The sequence below is a fragment of the Panicum hallii genome, chromosome 1, assembly GCF_002211085.1.
Source record: "Panicum hallii strain FIL2 chromosome 1, PHallii_v3.1, whole genome shotgun sequence".
In the NCBI taxonomy this organism is placed as follows: domain Eukaryota; kingdom Viridiplantae; phylum Streptophyta; class Magnoliopsida; order Poales; family Poaceae; genus Panicum; species Panicum hallii.
This window is the reverse complement of record NC_038042.1, coordinates 53,466,765-53,487,295: the sequence shown is the minus strand read 5'-3', so window position 1 is coordinate 53,487,295 and position 20,531 is coordinate 53,466,765. Positions and strand designations below refer to the sequence as shown.

Genomic DNA, 20,531 nt, shown 5'->3' with positions numbered 1-20,531 from the left:
TGTTCCTCAGGCCCATTTAGGCCTTGCTTGGCGAGCCTAACAATGGTGGGCCTTGCTAGATGAGTCCTTTGGGCCGTACAAGGCTCAATTGTCCTCCAAGCCTGACCAGAACGTGTGCTGCGCTGCCTGTAAAACATGCTAGGGTAGAAAAGACACTGAAATACAGAACATGTTACTATCTAAGAGCATGGTTTTGCATGAATTTTTCACAATATGGTTAACTTTCTGCTAATCTATGTTACAAAACAGAAGACGGGGAGGAGGCAAAGACACAAGCAAGCAAAACAATCGAACTAGGGCTGCAAGAGAAGGAAGACAATACATAAAGAATCATGTGCTGCTAGACGCTAAAATGAAGTTAATCCGCTACAGTAGGCCTACAACGGGAGGAGTTAGTAGTCATCTTCATCGTCCAGGTCTGGATCGTTGGACGGCCGTAGTCTCTTGCCATCTCGCCCACCGGGGCGTCCTCCCTTCTTTGGTTTGCCTCTGTCAAAAATACACAAGGAATCAGAGCCAGGCATTCGCAACAATTTAGACAAACTCGTTCATTCACTGGATCTCTCCGATGACTAAAGAGTTTGGAAATTGTATCTGAAACTTACTGCCCATTTGCAGGGGTGCTTCCCCCCTTTGAACGGCCTGGTCCATATTCTCTTCCATCTGTAAGGATGAGACAAGTATTGAAAACATGTATGTGTTTCCTTAGCTGCCGTGGATTTAAATTCAACCAAAAAAGGGGGACAAAGAAAGCTTACCATCTCGTCCAGTCAAATGTTCATCAACCTATATGCAAAAGAAAAGAAAAGGAATCGAAATTAGCAGACTCCAAAATTTGGAAGCAATAGGAAAACGGACAATTTGAAAGCATGTGGTGTTCAGCAACATTGAGCACTACTATCAGTACCGCTGGAGAAGTAACTGATGACAGAGAGAATAGCCTCTCGTCGGCCTGAAATTTCCGGGAGCGCTTGAGGCTGAAATCAGGCAGAAGCCATCATGAATGATTCCATGTGATCTGCACTACATGGATTGCTTGCAAAATGCAAAACAGAAAAAGGAACATTTGCATGTGCAGAATAATCACATCAGACTAAATGCAGTAGAGGAGAAACAGACATGACATAGCACTAGCATAGAAAACATTCTTTTCTGGGCTATAAACCACATTATGTACATCTTGCACCCAGATTTCATCCAATATCTAGGTTATACATGACCCATGCTTATGTATACAATTCTGAGGTCAGGTCACATTCAATATAATTAATGATATTGAAGAAGAGAGACATTGAAATATTATGAGAATTTACTTCAGAAAAATAATACTGTATACAAAGAGTACTATATCCCTAAATATAATGAAGATCTTCAAATACTGAGGCTGCATCAGCTTATTCAAGAACCAAATAATGAAACTTAGTGTCTTACTTAGAAGAGTTTTTTGAGGATGACAAGAATGATTCGAAACCCTTCAGCACACTTCCAAATTGATTAGACTCTTGCAGGTAGGTGGTCTCCATATCATAAACCTGGGAGGGTATTGACAATTAACATTAGTTCGACAAAAATTACTCAAACCATGAACAGTAGAACTTTAAATTTCTCTGGTTGCATCATTGCTTGTATATTTGTTCATGTCTAAGGAACTAATGATTTTTTTCAGTTTTCGCTAAAGATAACTTCCCAGGTATGATAATTACTCACCTAACAAGTAAAAGCACACTTCAACACAAAATTTTAAAAATATTCTGACATCTTTATGCGCTCCTTAGGTATATAGATTTACCTTTAAGTCAACTTTACTGCATGCGGTGACACTGCAGATGTTGTAATGTCCCTAAGACATAGGGTTAACAGCCACTTATTTAGAGAAAAAAAAGGACAGTCACCAATACTGGTAAGTATTATGCTTCCTTGGTTGTATTGAGAAGCTCCGAACAAGAGGAATATAATTCAGTTGTTCAGCTGATTTAATAATTTTGGACGAAAACATAAGATTCACTACTGATGTAAAACTATTTTTAGTATTGTGGAACGCTTAACAGAATCCTGTGAGAAATCATACTAGAATACAGCATAAAAAGTTCTTATGGTCATCATATAAGTGGAATGTCTCATTTATCATGATTGGTTTCTCACAAACACAGCATAACAGCAACCTTTTAGTTTGATAACCAACACAGCAGTTCTTTTAGCATCAAGTGTTCCATATCTCCTGAACTGAAAGCTGTCAGTAAAGCATATTAGGAAAGGAGCCCTTTGGAAAGAGGGCATGGTTAAGCACATCAGCAAAATTCAGTCCACTTCTCTAGATCATTTCATTTAGTCCAATCGTAAACCTCACTCGCTGCATCAGTGGCTTCCCCGGATTGAGGTCATAATTCAATTCCATTCTCTCTAATCGAAGCTACAATGGCTCCGTTCAATAACATCAGAGGTTCAATGTACTTGTTCTTTTTTTTCGGTTAAGATTTGTATTGCTATTGAGGCAATAGGTGCGCATGTAGGACAAATTCAGGTTGCCACATACATCTGCAAGTCGAATTCTACAATCTCTCACCGACCCAAATCAAATGTCAACAACCAATTTTCCGTGAGCGGCGTTTCACATCTTCGGCAACGGCAAGTCCCGTGAGGGGCGCCGAAGAAAGATCGCATCTTTGGAACAGCAGCCGCGCCCGCCGACGCAAACCCTAGCCAGAAAAGGAGGGCCCGGGAGAAACAGCGGGAGGTGAAGACCTAACCTGGCGCTCGATGGAGCGGAGCTCCTCCTGGAGCTTGGCGCGCTTGCTCATGAGCGCCGAGAGCATCGCCGTGGGGTTGGGCGCCGGCGGCGCCGGCGAGGGCGCTGAGCCCGAGGCTGCCTTGTGCGCGCCGCTCCCTCCTCCGCCTCCCGAATCCATGGCCGCCGTTTCTAGGGTTTGAGTTCGCGTCCGCCCGTCCGGGGTGTCGGGTCTCGGCTCGCTCAGAGGTTGCACAGTTACAGCCTACAGGCGGGGCGGATCGCTGCCGATCCACCACGTCGCCCGCGAATCCTTCAGTCAGACCCTTTTTTTTCAAAAAAGAAAAGGATTGCGGAACTTAAATTATTTAGTCTCAAGTTGTGAGATTGGCGCCAGGGTAAATTTAATGGTGCAATTTGCCAATTTGGTTGGAATTGTTAAGGCTAAAATAAAGTTTAGGGGAACATGTCCTTTGTGTCAATTTCGCTTCTGTTAATACTCCAAGTTTACGTAAAATGATAAAGTGAAAAGTTTGGATGGCATTTGTGTAAGTCGGCATATATCCTTGAGTGATTGAATCGGCATCATCCTTGAGACGATAGGAAGCAGGGTGACGTCACCGACGTCTACGAATATTCCCCCATTTTTTTGCTGGGAGTTTGCACCTCATCTTATCTTGCACCCTAAGCTGGCAGTCGGCAAGATAGATGCCACCATGTCCAACAATCGCAACATAAACAGAAAACTGCCGCTCAAGTTCACGAGAATTTCATGTTCAGGATAACACATCGCTTTCATCAATCATGAATGCAAACGACTGTGTCGCTGGATACGCCAATGTACTCCCTATTCAGGTTTCGGTCTTGGAAGACTGTACCCTGCGGTCTTTTTTTTTTTTTTTTGATGCGCAGTGGATGTGCTGAGCCAATCGGTGACAACATGGCCGCCGTCCTGGGGAGGTCGCATACAATACAAGGAAAGATAGGTGACCTGGCAATGAACTGTGCAGGCTGTGGCCCCTGAGCAGCGGCAACAACCCACACGATCCGTCGCTAGCTACGAGCCACTGGAGATGGGCCAAACTTTGTTCAAAGTTCCATCTATGCATATTCCTTTCCATGATACGAAGCAAGACCACAAATGGTAGAGGTAGAGGGCAACGAGAATGAGCAGCTCAAAATCGCCAATTCACCATCACAGATTCACAGTGGCAAAAAGAAGGCGGCAAGGGAAGCTTAGTCACTTGGCCAAGATGACCAGTTTTTCCTCATCATACAGCTGTTGAGTATTTGGACATGAGTTTGGAATCAGGCCAGAGCCTGCCTGCCTGCGTTATCACATCACCCTGCTATACAGAAACAGCAAATAATTCAACACCAAAGGCATGACAACATAGGAAGTTTGGGACAGGGCCACAGGGGCAATGAGTACACACAAGGAAGGAACCGCAGATTTATTATCACCAGCGCATAGCACACTGCACACCACTGTCAGGTAGTAGAATACAGCAAACCGGCCATAACTATGTTACTACTATTGTGTATACTTGTCTACTATCGACAGCTGTCTTTTACACCATATCTCAAAGATGATATATCTTTTTTAGATAATGGAAGACAAAGATGATATTTGTACACACATAAACATGGATGGAAGCCACGAAATAGCATAGGTAACATCATCTTTCGTAAAGCACCAATCATGCTTCGCAGGACCGATTGCTGCTTCACGCTCTAGGGATAAGCTCTTCCATGACAAGACCACATTCACTGCGGTTTGAGGTACCTCATCCTGAAACAAGAAATCACAATGCGTCATCATTATCTTGCCCAATATTGGAAAGATTGGAAAGCTAAATTTGGTATGCATCCTCATGCAACACAACAACAAAAAAAACACTATTGAAAAGAGCTTTATACCTGTCATAAAAGGCGAAAAACTTTAAGGTGGTGGGGTTTCTGTACTGCTTTAATTGCAAAACCTTAGGATAATAGTATGGGACCACTACTACACAAGGTGCCATAGGCATGGGGCCAAGAATGCAAAGGCTACTTCCAGAAAACAATACCTCAGATTGGCGCTCTAAACTTGCCCATTTGTTTCGCAGACTAGTGGCAACAGTACAGATATACTAGATGTTGTTACTTGCAGAAAAGAATTTTCAGACCAGCAAAGACTAACTCTTAGGAGCTTGCAATATGTAGTTACCCCTTTTCTCATTTCAGCCAAGCGAGCTTATTTGTCTATCAACAATTGCACAGAATAAAAGCACTGTTAGAGTCACCCCTTTCTTTTTGGATTAATTCTTTTGTGACCTTTACTTCTGATTTTCTGGTATGAATAGGTGTTGTATATTAGTTTCCGCTACTGTTTTCGCTCAAAAAAGCTTATCTGTTCTACTACAGGCACTTATGTGATCAGGTAATATTTAGGATCAGTAGCTGCATAGGAGTACTAAACTGAATTGGATCAGATAGTAGATGTAATTATCCACTTCGAATGAATGGTGTTGTGAGCCAGGATCTGCTGTGCTGATCATTTATAGTTCATCCTACATTTAATCAGATTTGTAAGTTGCCATAAAAAGCAGGTCATAGACAGCTAAATAAGGGAGAGTCTCAATCAACGCAGGATACAAAACAGAAGAAAGAGCACAAAATTTCATCTCAAGTTGGAAGGAATCCTTATAAACAAGACCTACATCATAAATAAGGTATCATCCTAAAATGAAACCCTACAACTGCAATATAGATAATTCATAGAAAATGGGTAACTTGCAGATTCTCGTTTTCCCATCATTTGATTAAAAATGACACATAAATAAACGTTAAGAAAAAAATAATTAATGTAAATAAATACTAAGAACCATGGATTTACTTACCTTTTGGAAAACATATGATAAGGATAGTCAAGACTGGGCCCACGTGTGCATACACTTAGGTAAGCTAAAAAGGTATGTCGCATATTAGGGTGAGAAAGATAATCTAGGTGGACAATGGAACAAATAAAGTAAGGAATCGACCAAACGAGCTTCAAACTCAAGTGACTGCATCCAGAAAATAAAAGACAACACTGTTACACATATGACAAGAAAATTGCGTGATAAACATCATAATAAGGGGATGTACAATGTCATGATGCACAAATGGAGCAGTGATGGAGAGAGCAATGGATTACTCACTACCTCTTGTCATCATTGGTCTTGCACCAAGAACTGCCATTGCTGCTGCTACCACCAGAGCTACTGCGGTTGGATCCTTGACAGCCTCCTCTAGATTCAATGTCCTGAAGGTCCGTCTGCAGCTTATGGTAGTGCCTCTTCACATCCTCAACTGACTTTCCACCGCCAACTGCCTGTGCAATCTTCTGCCAGCGGTCTGGTGTGTCTTCGTCATATATTGCCAGCAAACTCTCGAACAGCTTGTTCTGATTATCTGTCCAGGACGAACTCATTATTTTCCTCCCTCTTGTGCGCTTTGCCAGCAAGAGAAAACACTTCAAGAGAGATAAAGGGGCAAGTAATGGCCACCGCTTGTTGCTGTTTGTGTCTGTGCATCAAAGAGTGAGGGCAACGGTGCTCTTTATATAGAAGGAGCATCGAATAATACCCAGTAATGGTGGGGATGGATTATGCTAACAGTACAGAACAAGTTGGCAAGCTATATAGGAGGAAGCCAAATGAAAAGTGCAAGAGGTGACATTGTTCCATTAATTTCTCGCATATTAGAAGCTGTAGGGAGGAACCACCAGCACCTTAGGTTTGCTGAGGCAGACAACGAACCTTTAATTTGTTTTATGCGTCAGATCTTCATAGAGATTCTCCTGTGCAATCCAGAAGTGGTGGGTCACTCTTCACTATTACCTTCAGTCCTCATTCTTGCATCTTGATCAGAAGTTTTTGGCAGATGCTACAAAACTTAGGACTTAATAGAAATTAAATATATGCCTATATAGCATTTCCCTAATTAGGGAAAGGGAGCTTTTATTAGATCAGAAAGGATAGGGTTCCTTATCTCTTCCCTGTAGATATTATTATTATTCAAAGCATTCACAAAATCCAATGGACAGAGGAAGAAGTTATAAAAAAAAATGGATATATCATTTTGTGGTCAACAAACAAATTGGACCCAAGAAAATCAATATCCATCTCCATTATCAGTCCCATTTTAGTGTAATGGTGACAAATTGGATATTTTTGTCCAGAATTTATCCATGAACAGAAATTTATCGAGAAATGGGCCCTAAGTGAACATGAAAGTCTAGAATTTCAGCATTCTAGGAGATAAACAACACCAACTTTCAGAAAAGTCTTAAACAAAAAAAGAATATATCTTATTAAAAAATTAGAATATAGCACATGTCATGATTAATGAAATGTTTAAACCATTATAATCTCTTCAAAAAGTTTGCCGTGGTACATGTTTATTCTATGAAGTTGAGCACAATGTTTGGTTCAACTTTTATACAAACTACAGTGAAGGAACCTTGTCGCTTGGTTCTTCATCATATTATATAGAATAACCTCTCAAACTAACACCATCGAGAATTTGCATCTCAGCAAAATGATTAATGAATGTTTCTGGCTTAAACTTTGCCTCTAATTACTGCAAGTATCAAACCAAATACAAAGAGGCTACATGGCAGTAAATTCTGTATTGTTGGACAATATAAGATCAAATGTAGCCACTTACAGTTAAACTTCAAACGAAAAGCAAATAAACACAGATAATTCAACAAGGAAATGGTTAGAATACACAACAGGGATATTTTGTGTTATCTTGATAGCAATGGAATTATCTTAATTAATACCGGAAGGAACATAAATCTTCTCTCAGTTTTTTTTATTATATTCCTATATACTTAAACAGCACTAAGAAAAAGATGCCTCAATAAGGCAATTGTCATTAGAAAGTAACAATTCTTTGTCCTGTCCCCACTTTGGATGAGAAACTTGTGTCCCCACTTTGGATCATAGAAGCACCTTGTTTTGTCCTGTCCCCACTTTGGATGAGAAACTTGTGTATTTATCCATATTGATCCTCATGATTCGTCGATTAAGAACATAGTGCTACAAAATATACATTTTTGCCAGCATCCACACATTTGACTGGGAAAACATCTGGAGCTGTTAGAAAAGAGATCTGTGAGGAATAAAATGGCTATCTTGTTGTCATGACAGTAGAGAGTTCATGCCTAGATTTTCCCCTGATTGTGCGGAACACTAGTTCTACTTTGCATCAGTCACATCAGAACAATACTAAAGGAGCTTCAACATATGCGGATCTCCCATGCGATACTTTGAGTTCTCGTGAGGTACAGATAGCCTGAGTTAAAGCACTGGGAGGGAACCCCACCATGAAAATTGTAGGATTCTCAACCAACTTGAATTTTGTTTTGCAAATCTAGTGCTTAGGCCAGATTTGATTCGAATGTTCATTTGACTCTTTACTATATCATATCTCCCACCGGCAAAATTATTGCACTGGATTTCCTTATTTCGATCTTGAAAACATGGTCGTACAATGCTCCCTGAATCTATGTATCAAAATCAATTTTTGTTTTAACTAAAAATACAAGATTCACCGCACCAAAATCCTGCCATGATATGCACGAATACAATATAAAAGATGAAAGCAAACAGTCAATAGTTCTGGCCAAATGCACATAATCCAAAAGGCAGCAGCAACTTTAGTTTACAAGGTTTAACCTAAGCACTTAAGCAAGTTGGCCCATGCAAAGAGAAGGATTCGTGGAAGGATCTTATAGAAGAATGGTATGTGCTGATTTCCTGATATTCTGATACGCTCCAAAAGAATGAAGAGACAGATTCCTCTGGGTAAGTAAGTAGTAATCTTATAGAAGAATGGTATGTGATGGTGATGTCATAATAATAGAGGAATCATCAAATATTGCATCTGAAAGATTGGATTCCTGATGCGATTGTGCACTTTCTGAAAGGCAAGGAACCTTGCAGGGAAAAGAAAGTTGATGAAGGATCTGTGGCCTAGGAGCTAAAGAGTGATGCCCAGATAAGATATGATAAAACCACTGTGAGAGGAGGAGGTGACAAAGTGATGGATAGAAAAAGAATAAGATCCAGTTGATCTTCAGAGCCTGACGTTCTTCTGCTTACAGAACAAGTGGCTCGGCTTTGTAGACAGGAAATGGGCACACGGCTTGGACAATGACAGGCAGCAGAATCAAGCAATGCACAGGAAGAGGAAATCACGAATCAAGCTGTTTGAGAAATTTATTCAGAAAACACATCATCAGGTTCAAAACTCCATGAATCACCCCAATCAAGAAAAAGGAAGGGCTCCGATCATCACCATGCATGGAAACTGTTACGTCAGTCGTCAGGGCATATGACACCCCAGTGATTCGCCTGATGTAACACAGCATTCCTACGTAGGCGTTCCTGCTAACCAGAAGAAGTATTTAGTTGAATATGTGGCGAGATCATCGAGTTAGGGTTGCCATCGCCACCCCCAGCGCGTCAGTGCCTCAGAGGCATTCGAACAAACACCTGGCGCCCGCGCGTGACGCGTACGAGCAACGGGATGTATGCTCACCTCACACTCAAAGCACTTACCTTTAGCGGCTCGAGGAGGCCCACGGCGCCTGCGCTGCGCGGCCGGCTCAGCCAGCCTCCGCGGAGGACGACGGAGCGGAGGCGCGCAGCGGGGTGAGGGGGAGCGGAAGTGATGCGCCGCGCCCTCAATCATTTCCTTCCCACGCTCACCCACTTGCCCGTGGTCGGGCGGGCTCTGGCTGGCCTCTGGGGCGGCGGCCTTGTCGCTTGTCGGTGTCGGGATAAGCGGGCCCTGACGGCTGGTGCGCGCCTGGGCTCCTTCAGTCCTTCTTCGTAGTACACATCTCATCCAGCCCAACTGGCAATCTAATGGGCCACACGCGCGGGGCCGATCTGTGGGCCGCGGGCGAAGCATCTCCCAGGCCCATCCTAGGCTGTGCGCCTGCGCCACAAAGGCACGAAGCCCAGTAGCCTGTGCTAGGGCTGGCGCTGCGCTCTGCCTCTAAGCGTCACCTACCTGTGCTTGCTGTGAACTTGTTTGTGATTAGCAAGATCACTCTGGTTTCCTCTCCAAAAAAAATAAAAAAGATCACTCTCGTCAAGGTTCTCTCCTCCCATCCCGACCGACGACCTCCGAGTCTCCGATGATCGGCGTGCGGCGTGCCGGCCAGCCAAGCAAACAAACTTGGCTTGGAGAGCCGGGCACATGATGTGGACTCACTCCACCCCCATCTCCACTCACGAAACCTGCTCGAGCAAACGTCGGTGCTGCTGCTGCACCGCCGGTGCATCCAAACACACAACCACCGCGATGGGCGTTCGCATCCCCGAGCAGTTTCTGCAGAGAGCGCATGCTGCGTCACAGCCGCGTCCCCCCGTGACCGGTGTGACCCTCTGGGCTCTACTAGCAGTTGGTTCGTCCTCGTCGAACTGAAACGTTCAGAGGCGTTGACGCCGCGATTACGCGACCCCCCTAACTCGTAGCGCTACGTGTATTTTTCCCTTCCACTTGCCCACGGTTTGCGACTTTTTCCGAACAAAAAGCACATGGCGCAGGCGGCGACGCGAGCCCTCTGACTCCCTCGTTCTCCGACCAATTCAGATACGACAGAACCCTGCGCGGCTGCGCTAAGGAACACGCAGTCGCATGCCCCTGAATCTGATGATGATTCCCGACGGCCTATGCGTAGAAACAATCTGCAGGGGACAGCGGCTGCTGCACGACGGCCATGACCGGATAGATGATCCTCTTTCGCGTCAGCTGGACATTTTCGCCACAGAAGTTACTGTGATTAACTGCCAGAATAATCGCCGCTCGCGAAAGCAGTCGTGCGCCGCGGCGGTGGCGCTACTCGTGTTTGAAGTTTGAGTCCTTCGCGCGTTGAGTTCGTGCGTATCCGTATCGCTCCTTTTGCGTGTGCTGGCTCGCGTATTGGAAAGACCATTCCATTCTCCATCGATCTCCATCTCCATCCTATAGTAATTCCTCCACCACCGTTCTACCTTTCCCAGCCGATTGACCCAGCTTTAGGCTCGCGACCAGCTACCATTCGCCGATGCGGCGACGCTCGCGTTCACCTCCGGACGGGACGAGACGATGCGATGCGTGGCTGCTTTCCCGGTCAATAAAGGTCGAGCTGTCTCCACCGCTGCAGATTCATACGCAACCGCAGCGTATCATCCGTGGCTAGCAAAAAGGTTTCGATGGATTACCCTTTTCGTGATAGAAGATCTATAGAGCAGCCCGTGCCAGTTTCCACGAGGCGTCCTCGCGACCTGACCTGACGCTACAATTTTAAAACGCCCACTCCGGCGATATTCATTGACCGGCGGGGGAGGAACGGGGCGCGCGCATCCGTGGGGTCAGCGGCCGAGCGGCCCGCCCCCGCGGCGGCGACGACGTCGCCCGCGCGCTCGGTGCCTCGGTCGCGATGAGGTCACCGGCGGGCGCGGCCGGCTGCAGCGTTGAAGTTTGAACGCAGCCGCGTCCTCTTCCTCTCCCTCTCGCTCGCGCGCCCGCGGGTCGCCGTCGTCGAGGAGCGAGTCCGCCGAGGTCCCGTCGCTACGCGCCACGTACAGACAGCGGCGGGGTCGCGCAGTCGTGCGCTCTGATCGCGGGACGGGAGAAAACTGTTGGGGCGCGATCGAAGGCGCGGTCATGTTGCGCACGGCCGCGTTCACGTGCGCCGGAGTGGGCCGCGGCGCCGCGCGGCGTGGCCTGAGATCTGCGCGCGGCGGCGCGCCGGACTACTAGAAGGCGAGACGTGTAAGCAGGAACATAAATGGTCACTTTTCGGCAAAAGAAAGAAAAGATCACGGCACGAAATCTAGCCAGCACTGGGGTGACCATTGAAGGCACAAGCATCGTGGTCGTGGCCACCTGCCAACGGCCACCACCCGATGTCCGGCGACGGTTGCTCCGACACGTCGGAGCCAAGCGTTCCCGGTGTGTCGGGTCCGTACAGACTACAGAGGGCGCAGAAAAGCAGCCGCGAATCTCATCATGGTCGATCAGTGATTCAGTGCAAGCTTCTGCCACGGAGCCAACTACGCGGCCACGTCTCCGCGAGTTGAGCCCGACCGGGACCGGGCCACGCACAGATGCCAGTGCGCATCTCTAAAGGCCCAGGCCTCCTTTTCTTTCGTGGAGCGGGGGGAGCCGAGTAGCTGACCTGTCGCCGGCACCATTTCTGCACGCCACTCCTCCCCTCACCTCACGTCGTCAGGGGAGGGGAGACGTGGTGGTATCGGACGACAAGCACGCCGGAGGAGACGGACGGGTCGGTGGAAACGGAGGCGAAAGATTCGATTCGACCGACCCACCACCAGCATGGTTGCGGGGGCGGGCCATCCCCTGCCGGCCAACACCTAGCCTGGAGCGGAGGCGGCAGCAGCTTTGGCTGGCCCGGCGAGAGCGAGACCCCATCGGATGGCTCGCCGAGAAGGTGTTCGCGCCGGCCTCATTGCCCGTCCCATCGGCGCCGCGGGAATTCGCCGAGCAACGCTCGCGCGCGCCTTTCCAGAAAAGAAAGTAGCAGCGGCCGTTGGCTTGTGGCGCACTGCCGGCGGGCGGCCGTGTCGCTGGAAGCGTCCGATCCTTTTCGCGATCACCCTTTGCGTCCCACCACGGGGGAAGAGAGCAGATCGAGATGCTGCGGCCGGCCGTGCGCCCGTGTCATCTCGCGCTCGCGCTCGCGCTCGCGGTTGCACGTGCCGGGCCGTCGTCTGGCCGCTGGCCACCTGCCTCGCTCTCGGCTCACGAACCATCTCGCCGTTTGCCGTACGCCGTGCGGTCTTGCATGCTATCCTGCCATTCCGCGAGGCGTGAGCGATCGATGATGAACGCGCTGGTTCAGGACACCATAATATAATGCCAAGCGCATGCACTACTCTGAGCGCCGTCGAGCTTGTGTAATGTTTCTGCCACAAGATTTGTTGTCTCCCTGTTGATCAAGAGCCTCTTTCATTGTTTTTTTTTACAAAGAACCCTTCTTAGTTTCATGAATATTATACGTCAAGTTTGTGAGCATCGATGCTGATGCTGGTTCAGGATGTAACACATAGATCGCCGAGGAATGAATGCTTGTGTCGAAAGATTTGCTGTCTTCCTGTCGATGAAGAGTCCCTTTCATTGGTTTCAAAAGATTTAGGAGGATTTAGGCTGCCTTATCCACGCTAGCTATATGTCTGGCGGGATTAGGTTCAGTTTGACTGTTTGAGGGCCGCCAAAGCTTAAAACTTGAAGCCGAGCCAGCCACTCATGGACTCACCGCTTCACCACACCAGCTTCCGGAACAAGTCAGCTTATGACGGAAGCTATAAGCTCCCGAGCACAGCTGTACCTGCTACATAAACAAAGCTCTCAAGCCTCCAACCGTGTCGGCCGCCTGACACCGTCACCGAGACCGGCGAAAGCGAATCTTCTTCTCTGAACTGAACAGGCCGGGTCGCGTCGTCAGCAACCTACTGCTGGCTAACCCGCTGTCCTAATCCCGCGACGCAACCTGCTGCTGCCCGGCTGCTAATCCGTTGCCGTCATGTGACTAAAAATCCCGCTGGATGCCGGCGGGCGTGCGACGCATGCCGCGCGCGGAGGCGGAGGCCGGGAGGGCTCCGGCCTCCGGGTTCCGGGGGTGGGTAGGTGGCCAACTGCCGCGGAGCCGCGTCGCCCATCATCGCCGGAGGAAGGTGGCGCGCGCGGGGGCGGGGGCCGCACGCAGCCGCAGAAATCATCGGCCAGTCGCCCCGCGGGCCCCGCGGCCAACACCAGGATCCAATCCGATCCAACCTCTCTCTATCTCTACGGTCTCGCTCCGTCGAAGGAGACGGGAGGGGAAGGAGGTGGCGCCATCGGTGGCGGGCCCCGCAAACCGCTAGGCCGAGGCGACGACCGGGAAGGAGGCGGGGTGGAGTGCGGTGGGCGGCCGGGGAAGAATTCGACACGAGCCCGAAACGAATAAAAACACCAGCGTGCGCGGTGCGGGGCGCTGTGCCCTCCCTGCCCCGGCCCCCTCTCTCTCATCATTTCTCCAGCGAACCCCGTCGGCCCTTCCCACCCTCCCCCCTCTGTCTCTCTCCTCTCCGCTCGGGCGCCATCTTTATCCATCTCCGCTGCTCCAGGTGCGGGTCAGCAGGTGCGAGGGGAACAGGTGGGGAGGAAGCCGTCGGGCCGCCGCCGCCGCCGTCCACGATCGGCTGCTCCTCGCTTGCCGGTCCAGGGGGCCACCGGGCTGGCCAGCCATGGTTCGGTGAGCCGGGAGGAATCCTTGCGCTGCGGGCCAAGGAGCCTGTTTTCTCAGTGGTTCGTGGCCTCTCTTCTCTTTCGCTTTCTCTGTATACGTCTGGTTCATCTCGTGATTGCGGGAGGGTTTCCATGTTGATGCTCCAGGGTAGGAAAGGAGGATCCTTTTGGTTACCTGCGTGCACCGTCTGAGTTTCGGAGAGCGCCCTCGGCCTCTGGATTCATTGGTCTGATCGATTCGTCCACCAAGTACGGGGAGATCCCAGCGACAAGCCGAGAAGGTTGGTTGCCTTGCTCTCAACTTCTGCTCGGTTTATTATACCAAGGGACTGCTTGATGATTGTTTCTTCGGGTGTTCTGTCCTTGTGTCCTCTGCTGCCTTCCCCTCTCTAGTAACGAGCAAGTTCAGAAGATTGTTCTGTTTCTAGAACAGATAAGGATTGCTGTCATTTCCATGATAGATGAGCGGTCCTGCTGGCTGATTTTTGTACTTACATCGAGTAATCAATTGCTCGTCTACTCCTGTCCTGTTATTTACTGGGACCTGAAAACCCCACCTTGGTTAGTTCTAGGTCGACACCTTATCACAAAACAAAAGGGTCGTTTTGTACCGGTCTCTTCTCCTACTAGTATTTTTTTTCCCTGCACGAGTACTCGGCCAGCCTGCCATTTCTGACCATGGTGTGGAAGCAGACGTATCGTGTAATCTAACTCTAGGAAGTACTTACAAGATGTAATTGATTGGGAATCGTGTTACATGAATAAATCCGGTTTATCTAGTTTTTCGTTGCGGCTGGCATAACACCTGCAAGATGCAGTTATGGGTTAATAGAACTAGGTTTTTGGGCACTGGTGTTGAGGCATGGATAAGTGCAGTTGGTGCAATGTGAAGTCCAAACTCAAAATGTTTGATTAAATACAAATTTTGTCAAATTGGTTTTAGAAGACTTTTCTTTAGGCCAAAAAAAAGTCAAATGCTTATTGCTATTTTTTTGATACAATACACAAATATTTTTGATGAAACAGGCGATATTAAATAGGATACAATACACAAATATGGATAGTACATGTGTTGCCTCAAGGAGATAAATTATTGCAGTGAATATACACTTAGCTCAAACTATATTAATTCAGTCTCAATATGCAACAGAAAAATATTATGTTCATAAATTAGTCGCCTTTTACCAATGGTTGGGAGTTCAACTGAAATAAATCGCATTTGGTTCTTTTTAATTGTTTCAATGTTAGAAAGAGCTAAAGCAAATTTTGACCTATTATTTGACTTCCGCCTATGGTGGGTGAATGGGACTAACACACCCTCCATTTAGCCATGGATCACAGATCTCCAGGTATTGACTATTGAGTCAACAAATGCTAATGTTGACCTTTGTTCAAAATGTTATTTAGGTGGACAGTTGACTCTGTAAGATGTGTTTAGTTCCATAGTTGACAACTTGCCTATAGCAGATTGAACCTGCAAATTATCGGTGTTAGATAATTGCTATAAACATTGATAGCATGAACCCTGAGATTTGATTTTTGTTTTAGCTCAGGATAAAGGTAAATAACATTAGTCAAACATTTTACACAATGCAAATAATGCAAAATAAATTTGACTTTCCCTTGTTACGGAGCCATCATATCCTTTGATATTAGACATTCTTGTTTGACATAAACCATTCTATCCTTCATAAGCGGCAAGCAACTAACCATTCAGTTATGACTGTACTTGGATCTGATATGATTTTACCAACCTTATTTGGTGTCCTTGTAAGACTAGATTCCTCAGGATTTTCGCTCCGGATTCTTTGACATTTTGATATTTTCAGGACTGCTGAGATCAAGATTGGCGACCTCTTTTGTGGATGGCAAACAGAAACAATAAAGTGATGGGTATATCTCAGCGCAAGTCTTGCCCAAAGGTAAATTATTGTGCTTCTTTTTTTGCACTATTTCTTTCATTTTCCATTCAAACATGAACTGTATGGCCATGTGCCACTATTATGCAAGTACGAACACTCTTTGCGACTTTGCCTATGGTAACGTGTTCATATTCCTTTCATTATGCTAATGTTTGCTTCTGTGTCATGGCTGATCATGCAAATTTAAACACAAGTAAACTGTTGGATTTGTTACATGATATTCCCTGCCAGTTCTCAGTTAAAGACATGAGAACAGCCGTTAAACAACACAAATCCTTGCGTTTGAATGTCTAGTGACCTGACATTAAAGAGGAGCTCATTTTTACCAAGCTTTTTTTGTCTATGATTTCATTTCATTGCTAGAAGCTTGATTCATCTTTTAGATTATTCTTATGAATCTGTTTCGCTGGATGTGTAAATTTCAAGTTTGTTCTTTCCATTATTGTTTATGTGATTCATGTTTCACTGTTTTGCTCTTTTAGGTTCATAGCTCAATGTGTAATGAGCTGACAATGATGTTGGATAAGGTTTCTTCTATTCTTCCATCAATAGAGGCAGCTCGACCAGGTTGTAAAGCAGGCATACAGGAATTATGCAACTTATATAATGTTGTTGAGAAAGGGAAACTCATAACTCTACACTGCATTGAGTGTAGTAAGCTCTACTTGGTACGTTGTCTTGATGGAAACTAAATATTCTGCTATCCTATCTATATTGTTTTATTTTTTTTAAAGAAAAATGTTTGATGATTTTGGATATTCATGATTCAGGCTATTACTGGAGAGGCGATTGTAGCAAGATGTGAAAGGATCAGGGACTCACTTAGGCGGAGTTTGTTCCTTATTCAGAATATGGTTCCACCAGCACTTGCTAATCAGGTTAGCTGACGTGGTTTGCTGTTTTAGTCTATTTTATCTGTACCAGTTAGTTCAATTTTTGCTACTATCGGTTTCAAGGAAAATGATCAACTTGTCCACTTGCCACATTATGTTCTAATAGCTTATAGAACAAAATAGCAGGCCTGCATTTTACCTGCTGTGAACTAAACTCAACCAGAATCTGCTTATATTCACTTGTAGGCATTCTGTGGGCCTATGCATAAGAATATATTGCTTCACCATTTAAGTTCATGTATTGCAGTTTGTTTCATTGCTATTACATTACTGCATACAGATTGCCGAAGTTCACGATGATCTCCGGGATGTCAAATTTGTTCTTGATCCAATGGAAGAAGAGCCTGGCAAAGCCATTTTACAGATGCTCCGGCAGTCCAATGCAAGTGAAGAATTAGAACTTGAGACATTCCTGCAGGCTGCTTCAAAGTTGGACCTGACATCTCCTAAAGCTCTCTTAATTGAAAGACGAGCAATCAAGAAACTGCTTGACAAGGTTAATGGTGATGATCCAAAAAAGGAGGGGGTCCTTAAGTTCTTTCTGTACCTCATTAAGAAGTATGGAAAGAGCATCAGATCAGAGACTGGTGAACAGAATGAGAATATACAATCTGAAAGTCAGTCTTTAACTCCAAGCACAACTTCCAGTGATGCCGGCCCTCCTGAAAAATGCTACACACCAACAGACTTTCAGATTTATGAGGATCACAATAGTATGTCTGGAGCCGCTACTCCGCCTGCTGAGTTCTGCTGCCCAATATCAACAAAGCTAATGCATGATCCTGTTATAATAACATCTGGACAGACTTATGAAAGAGAAAATATTGAGAGATGGTTCAATGAAGGATATGATACTTGTCCTAGGACACAGATAAAGCTAGAGAACTTCTCCATGATCCCAAATACCTGCATGAGAGATCTCATTTGCAATTGGTGCAAAGAGCATGGTTTTACGCTTTCTGATTTTATTCCTCCAAGTGAAAGTGCTTACAGTTACTTACCAGAGCAATTGCATGGTTACTCTGTGTCAAGTTTGCACAATGTTTCTGTACCTCTCATTGCTGGAAAGGACAACCGTTTTGTGATTGACCACAGCAATACATCTTTTGCATTGTCTGATGCCAGTTATGTCTCTAATGCATCCCACGCTAGGGACATGGAGGATTCAAAAGATATTTCTCAGTTCTCTTGGAACGCTGACTATCAAAAGTATCTGTCGTTCCACAACTTCAACCAGGAGATGTTCCTGAGGTTCTTTCATGAGCTTTCAATGCTCCCATTAGAACTCCAAGACAAGTCAATTAAAGATCTGAAGAATGTTCTTGATTATGAAAATGAGGTTTCATACGATATGGTTTCAAATGGATTTGTAGAAGCATTCCTTGAATTTTTGAGAAATGATACTGGCAGCCACAGTGTCCAAGTTCAGAAAGCTGGATTTCAATTTTTTCTTGCTTTTCTTTCCAATAGCAGGTAAGATCACTTTCTTACTCTTATGTTGGGGGTTCAGTAACATCTATGTGTTTCCAACCTTTAGTATAAAAGGGCAAAGTAGGCCTTTAAATCTTCCTGCTCTAGCACTATATTTATGTGTTCTGTTAGTTAGTTGGTATTGGGTAGTTACTTATATTCATACATGATATTTCATGAGATTATTTTCAAACATATATTTTCTTACATGTAGGGCTAAGGTTCCATCTATGAATGAAGAAGCATTTCATCTGATCATATCCTTCCTTGACTCTGAGTTAAAAGTTGAAGCTTTGTTGACACTACATGAGCTGGTTCAGCACTTGAGCAGTCCAAGGTCTCATGTGATGGCCTCTGTTGTTACTCCTCCATTGTTCAAAATACTGGCATCTGAAGATACTGAAGGGCTTGAACTTGCCCTGAAGATTATCTGCGAGCTTTCATGTGATGCTGATATAAGATCTTCTCTAGTTTCAATGGGAATAATCTCAAAGCTTGTTCCCATTTTCTCTGAAGGAAGCTTCGTTGAGTGCTGTTTGGAGATTTTACGGAACTTATGTGACATGGAAGAAGGTGCGGCTCGTATTACAATAACCAACCGGTGTCTTGCTTCTGTTGCAGAATATCTGGACATAGGAAGCCCTAAAGAACGAGAGCATGCAGTGGTTATCCTTCTGGAAATATGTTCCCGTAGCATCGAGGACTGTCTACTCGTAATGAAGGAAGGCGTGATCCCTGCCCTAGTGGACTTGTCAGTGAATGGAACCGAAGAAGCCAAAAGCTGTTCGATCAAGCTGCTCCATCTTCTCAGGGACATGAGGCGAAGCGACCAGTTCACTAACTCATGTTCACAAGAAGTGGTTGCCACAGACGTGGTAGAGGATGCTCCCGACAACTCTGTTCACAAGAAGCCGGTATCAAAGTCGTCCCGTTTTTTCCAAAAAAAGTTGAACATCTTCTCCAAACCTCGGTCACTCACACTGTTTTGAAAACTGGCAAAGTTTGTTCGAGTCAGTAGTCCTTTTAGTGGAAAGTGAGTAGTCCTTGACTCCTTGTACATGGTATGAAACTAACCACCTTCTGTATAGTTTGGTAGTGGTTGTCTTGTCCGAGTGAAATGCTTGATGAGATGGTAAGAGTTTCATCCACATGTATTTCAGTAGAGTTTCCTTGGTTGTTATGGCACCTTTGCTGTGTGTAAAATCAGTAGATATAGCAGTTCTTTTGGCGGGAAGTTTGCCGTTGTGTACTCCGCTGTTTCCAAGATACCTGCAAAACCTGAATAGAAGCTTGTTTTCTCTGAACAAGTCTGTTCCTCCAAGTCCGAGATCTAGTCCATATTTGCCCCATCACCTTGATGGTTGGCTGGCTCAAAATACTGCCCTTGCAACTTGCAGTAACTGATATGCCATATAAGCATGCTGCTGGGTGCTATGAATTTTGCTCCGGAGCATCTCCATTCCTGCCCTGAAAGTTCATCGACAGTCTAGTCCCTTTCGGGACAAAGGGGAACAGGCCTCCCGTTGGCGCCCATCTCCTCCCAATTATGCTCACATGGGGGCTACATCTCCATCTCCATCCGAGTCGGCAGCCGCAAGTCAGGTCAGAGCATTTCCCCTTCCCCAGCAGACGATCCGTCCCTGCTCCGGTGCTCCCTCCCTCCGCCCAGGTGCAGCGCATGGAGTCCGGCCGCCCATTTCTTCAGTGCCAAGGCACCATCATGAAGCTCAGGATCACCCGACGGCCGCCGGGTTTGTCCCAGGAGGAGTGGTTCGAGTTCGAAGCAGTAGATCTCCATGCACCCCTACATGCCCCGGAACACCGCCCGTTTCGTCGCCTGTGCCCGCTCCCCGTCTGATCTCGCCTATGCTGATCGATCGCCTGCAGATCGTCTAACCGGTCTCGTCGATCTCAGCAGACAGAAATTGCAGCACACTACTCTGATCAGCGCTCTGGTGTGACCTGTAACCGCATGGGCATGAGTAGTAGTGCAGAGACTAGCAGCGGCGGTCTCGGCTCATCGGCACGTGTTCGCCGGGACGACCGAGGCCACCGCCGGCGCTGCCCCGACCCCCGAGCTCAGCTCACACGCCTCCCACCGGCGCTAGCTCTCCAAGTCTCCAACTGCTCGCTGTCCCGTTCAGGCATCCAGTGTGTGTACTGGCCAAGCCGGAGCTTTCAGCCTGGATCGCAGTCACGCCACAGGCTTTACCGATCCCTGACACGCCTGCCTGCCTGCCTACCGTC

General features: G+C 46.4%; 3 protein-coding genes across 4 annotated transcripts; 1 reads left to right on the top strand and 2 right to left on the bottom strand.

Moving 5' to 3' along the window:
- Positions 1-161: 161 nt before the first annotated feature.
- LOC112890127 (chromatin modification-related protein MEAF6) lies at positions 162-3,019 on the bottom strand. 2 transcript variants are annotated; one of them, XM_025956994.1, is made up of 7 exons: positions 2,748-3,019; positions 1,790-1,840; positions 1,432-1,532; positions 908-977; positions 759-786; positions 606-663; positions 162-489 (listed from the first exon to the last, which is right to left on the bottom strand). In XM_025956994.1, exons 1-7 carry the CDS (start codon positions 2,904-2,906, stop codon positions 393-395), a joined length of 564 nt encoding a protein of 187 aa, XP_025812779.1. In that variant the 5' UTR covers positions 2,907-3,019; the 3' UTR covers positions 162-392. The 2 variants fall into 2 exon arrangements, with proteins under 2 accessions (XP_025812779.1, XP_025812786.1); XM_025957001.1 differs by lacking the exon at positions 1,790-1,840 and having other exon boundaries at positions 2,748-3,013.
- Positions 3,020-4,154: 1,135 nt separating this feature from the next.
- LOC112898575 lies at positions 4,155-9,607 on the bottom strand. The gene is made up of 4 exons (XM_025966915.1): positions 9,319-9,607; positions 5,911-6,160; positions 5,608-5,772; positions 4,155-4,517 (listed from the first exon to the last, which is right to left on the bottom strand). Exons 1-4 carry the CDS (start codon positions 9,605-9,607, stop codon positions 4,493-4,495), a joined length of 729 nt encoding a protein of 242 aa, XP_025822700.1. The 3' UTR covers positions 4,155-4,492.
- Positions 9,608-13,732: 4,125 nt separating this feature from the next.
- On the top strand, positions 13,733-19,605 carry LOC112887216 (U-box domain-containing protein 6-like). The gene is made up of 7 exons (XM_025953345.1): positions 13,733-14,059; positions 14,147-14,280; positions 15,829-15,921; positions 16,404-16,589; positions 16,692-16,799; positions 17,095-18,287; positions 18,499-19,605. Exons 3-7 carry the CDS (start codon positions 15,865-15,867, stop codon positions 19,271-19,273), a joined length of 2,319 nt encoding a protein of 772 aa, XP_025809130.1. The 5' UTR covers positions 13,733-14,059; positions 14,147-14,280; positions 15,829-15,864; the 3' UTR covers positions 19,274-19,605.
- Positions 19,606-20,531: the final 926 nt, after the last annotated feature.

Excerpts from the sequence above, each read along its gene's own strand:
- LOC112890127 (XM_025956994.1), bottom strand. The coding sequence starts at position 2,906 with ATGGATTCGGGAGGCGGAGGAGGGAGCGGCGCGCACAAGGCAGCCTCG. Across the intron at positions 664-758 it reads ACATTTGACTGGACGAGATG|ATGGAAGAGAATATGGACCA; the intron begins GTAAGCTTTCTT and ends TCATCCTTACAG. Across the intron at positions 490-605 it reads AGCACCCCTGCAAATGGGCA|AGGCAAACCAAAGAAGGGAG; the intron begins GTAAGTTTCAGA and ends TATTTTTGACAG.
- LOC112898575 (XM_025966915.1), bottom strand. The coding sequence starts at position 9,607 with ATGAGATGTGTACTACGAAGAAGGACTGAAGGAGCCCAGGCGCGCACC. Across the intron at positions 5,773-5,910 it reads AAGACCAATGATGACAAGAG|TCACTTGAGTTTGAAGCTCG; the intron begins GTAGTGAGTAAT and ends TTCTGGATGCAG. Across the intron at positions 4,518-5,607 it reads TATCATATGTTTTCCAAAAG|GATGAGGTACCTCAAACCGC; the intron begins GTAAGTAAATCC and ends TTCTTGTTTCAG.
- LOC112887216 (XM_025953345.1), top strand. The coding sequence starts at position 15,865 with ATGGCAAACAGAAACAATAAAGTGATGGGTATATCTCAGCGCAAGTCT. Across the intron at positions 16,590-16,691 it reads AGTGTAGTAAGCTCTACTTG|GCTATTACTGGAGAGGCGAT; the intron begins GTACGTTGTCTT and ends TTCATGATTCAG. Across the intron at positions 18,288-18,498 it reads GCTTTTCTTTCCAATAGCAG|GGCTAAGGTTCCATCTATGA; the intron begins GTAAGATCACTT and ends TCTTACATGTAG.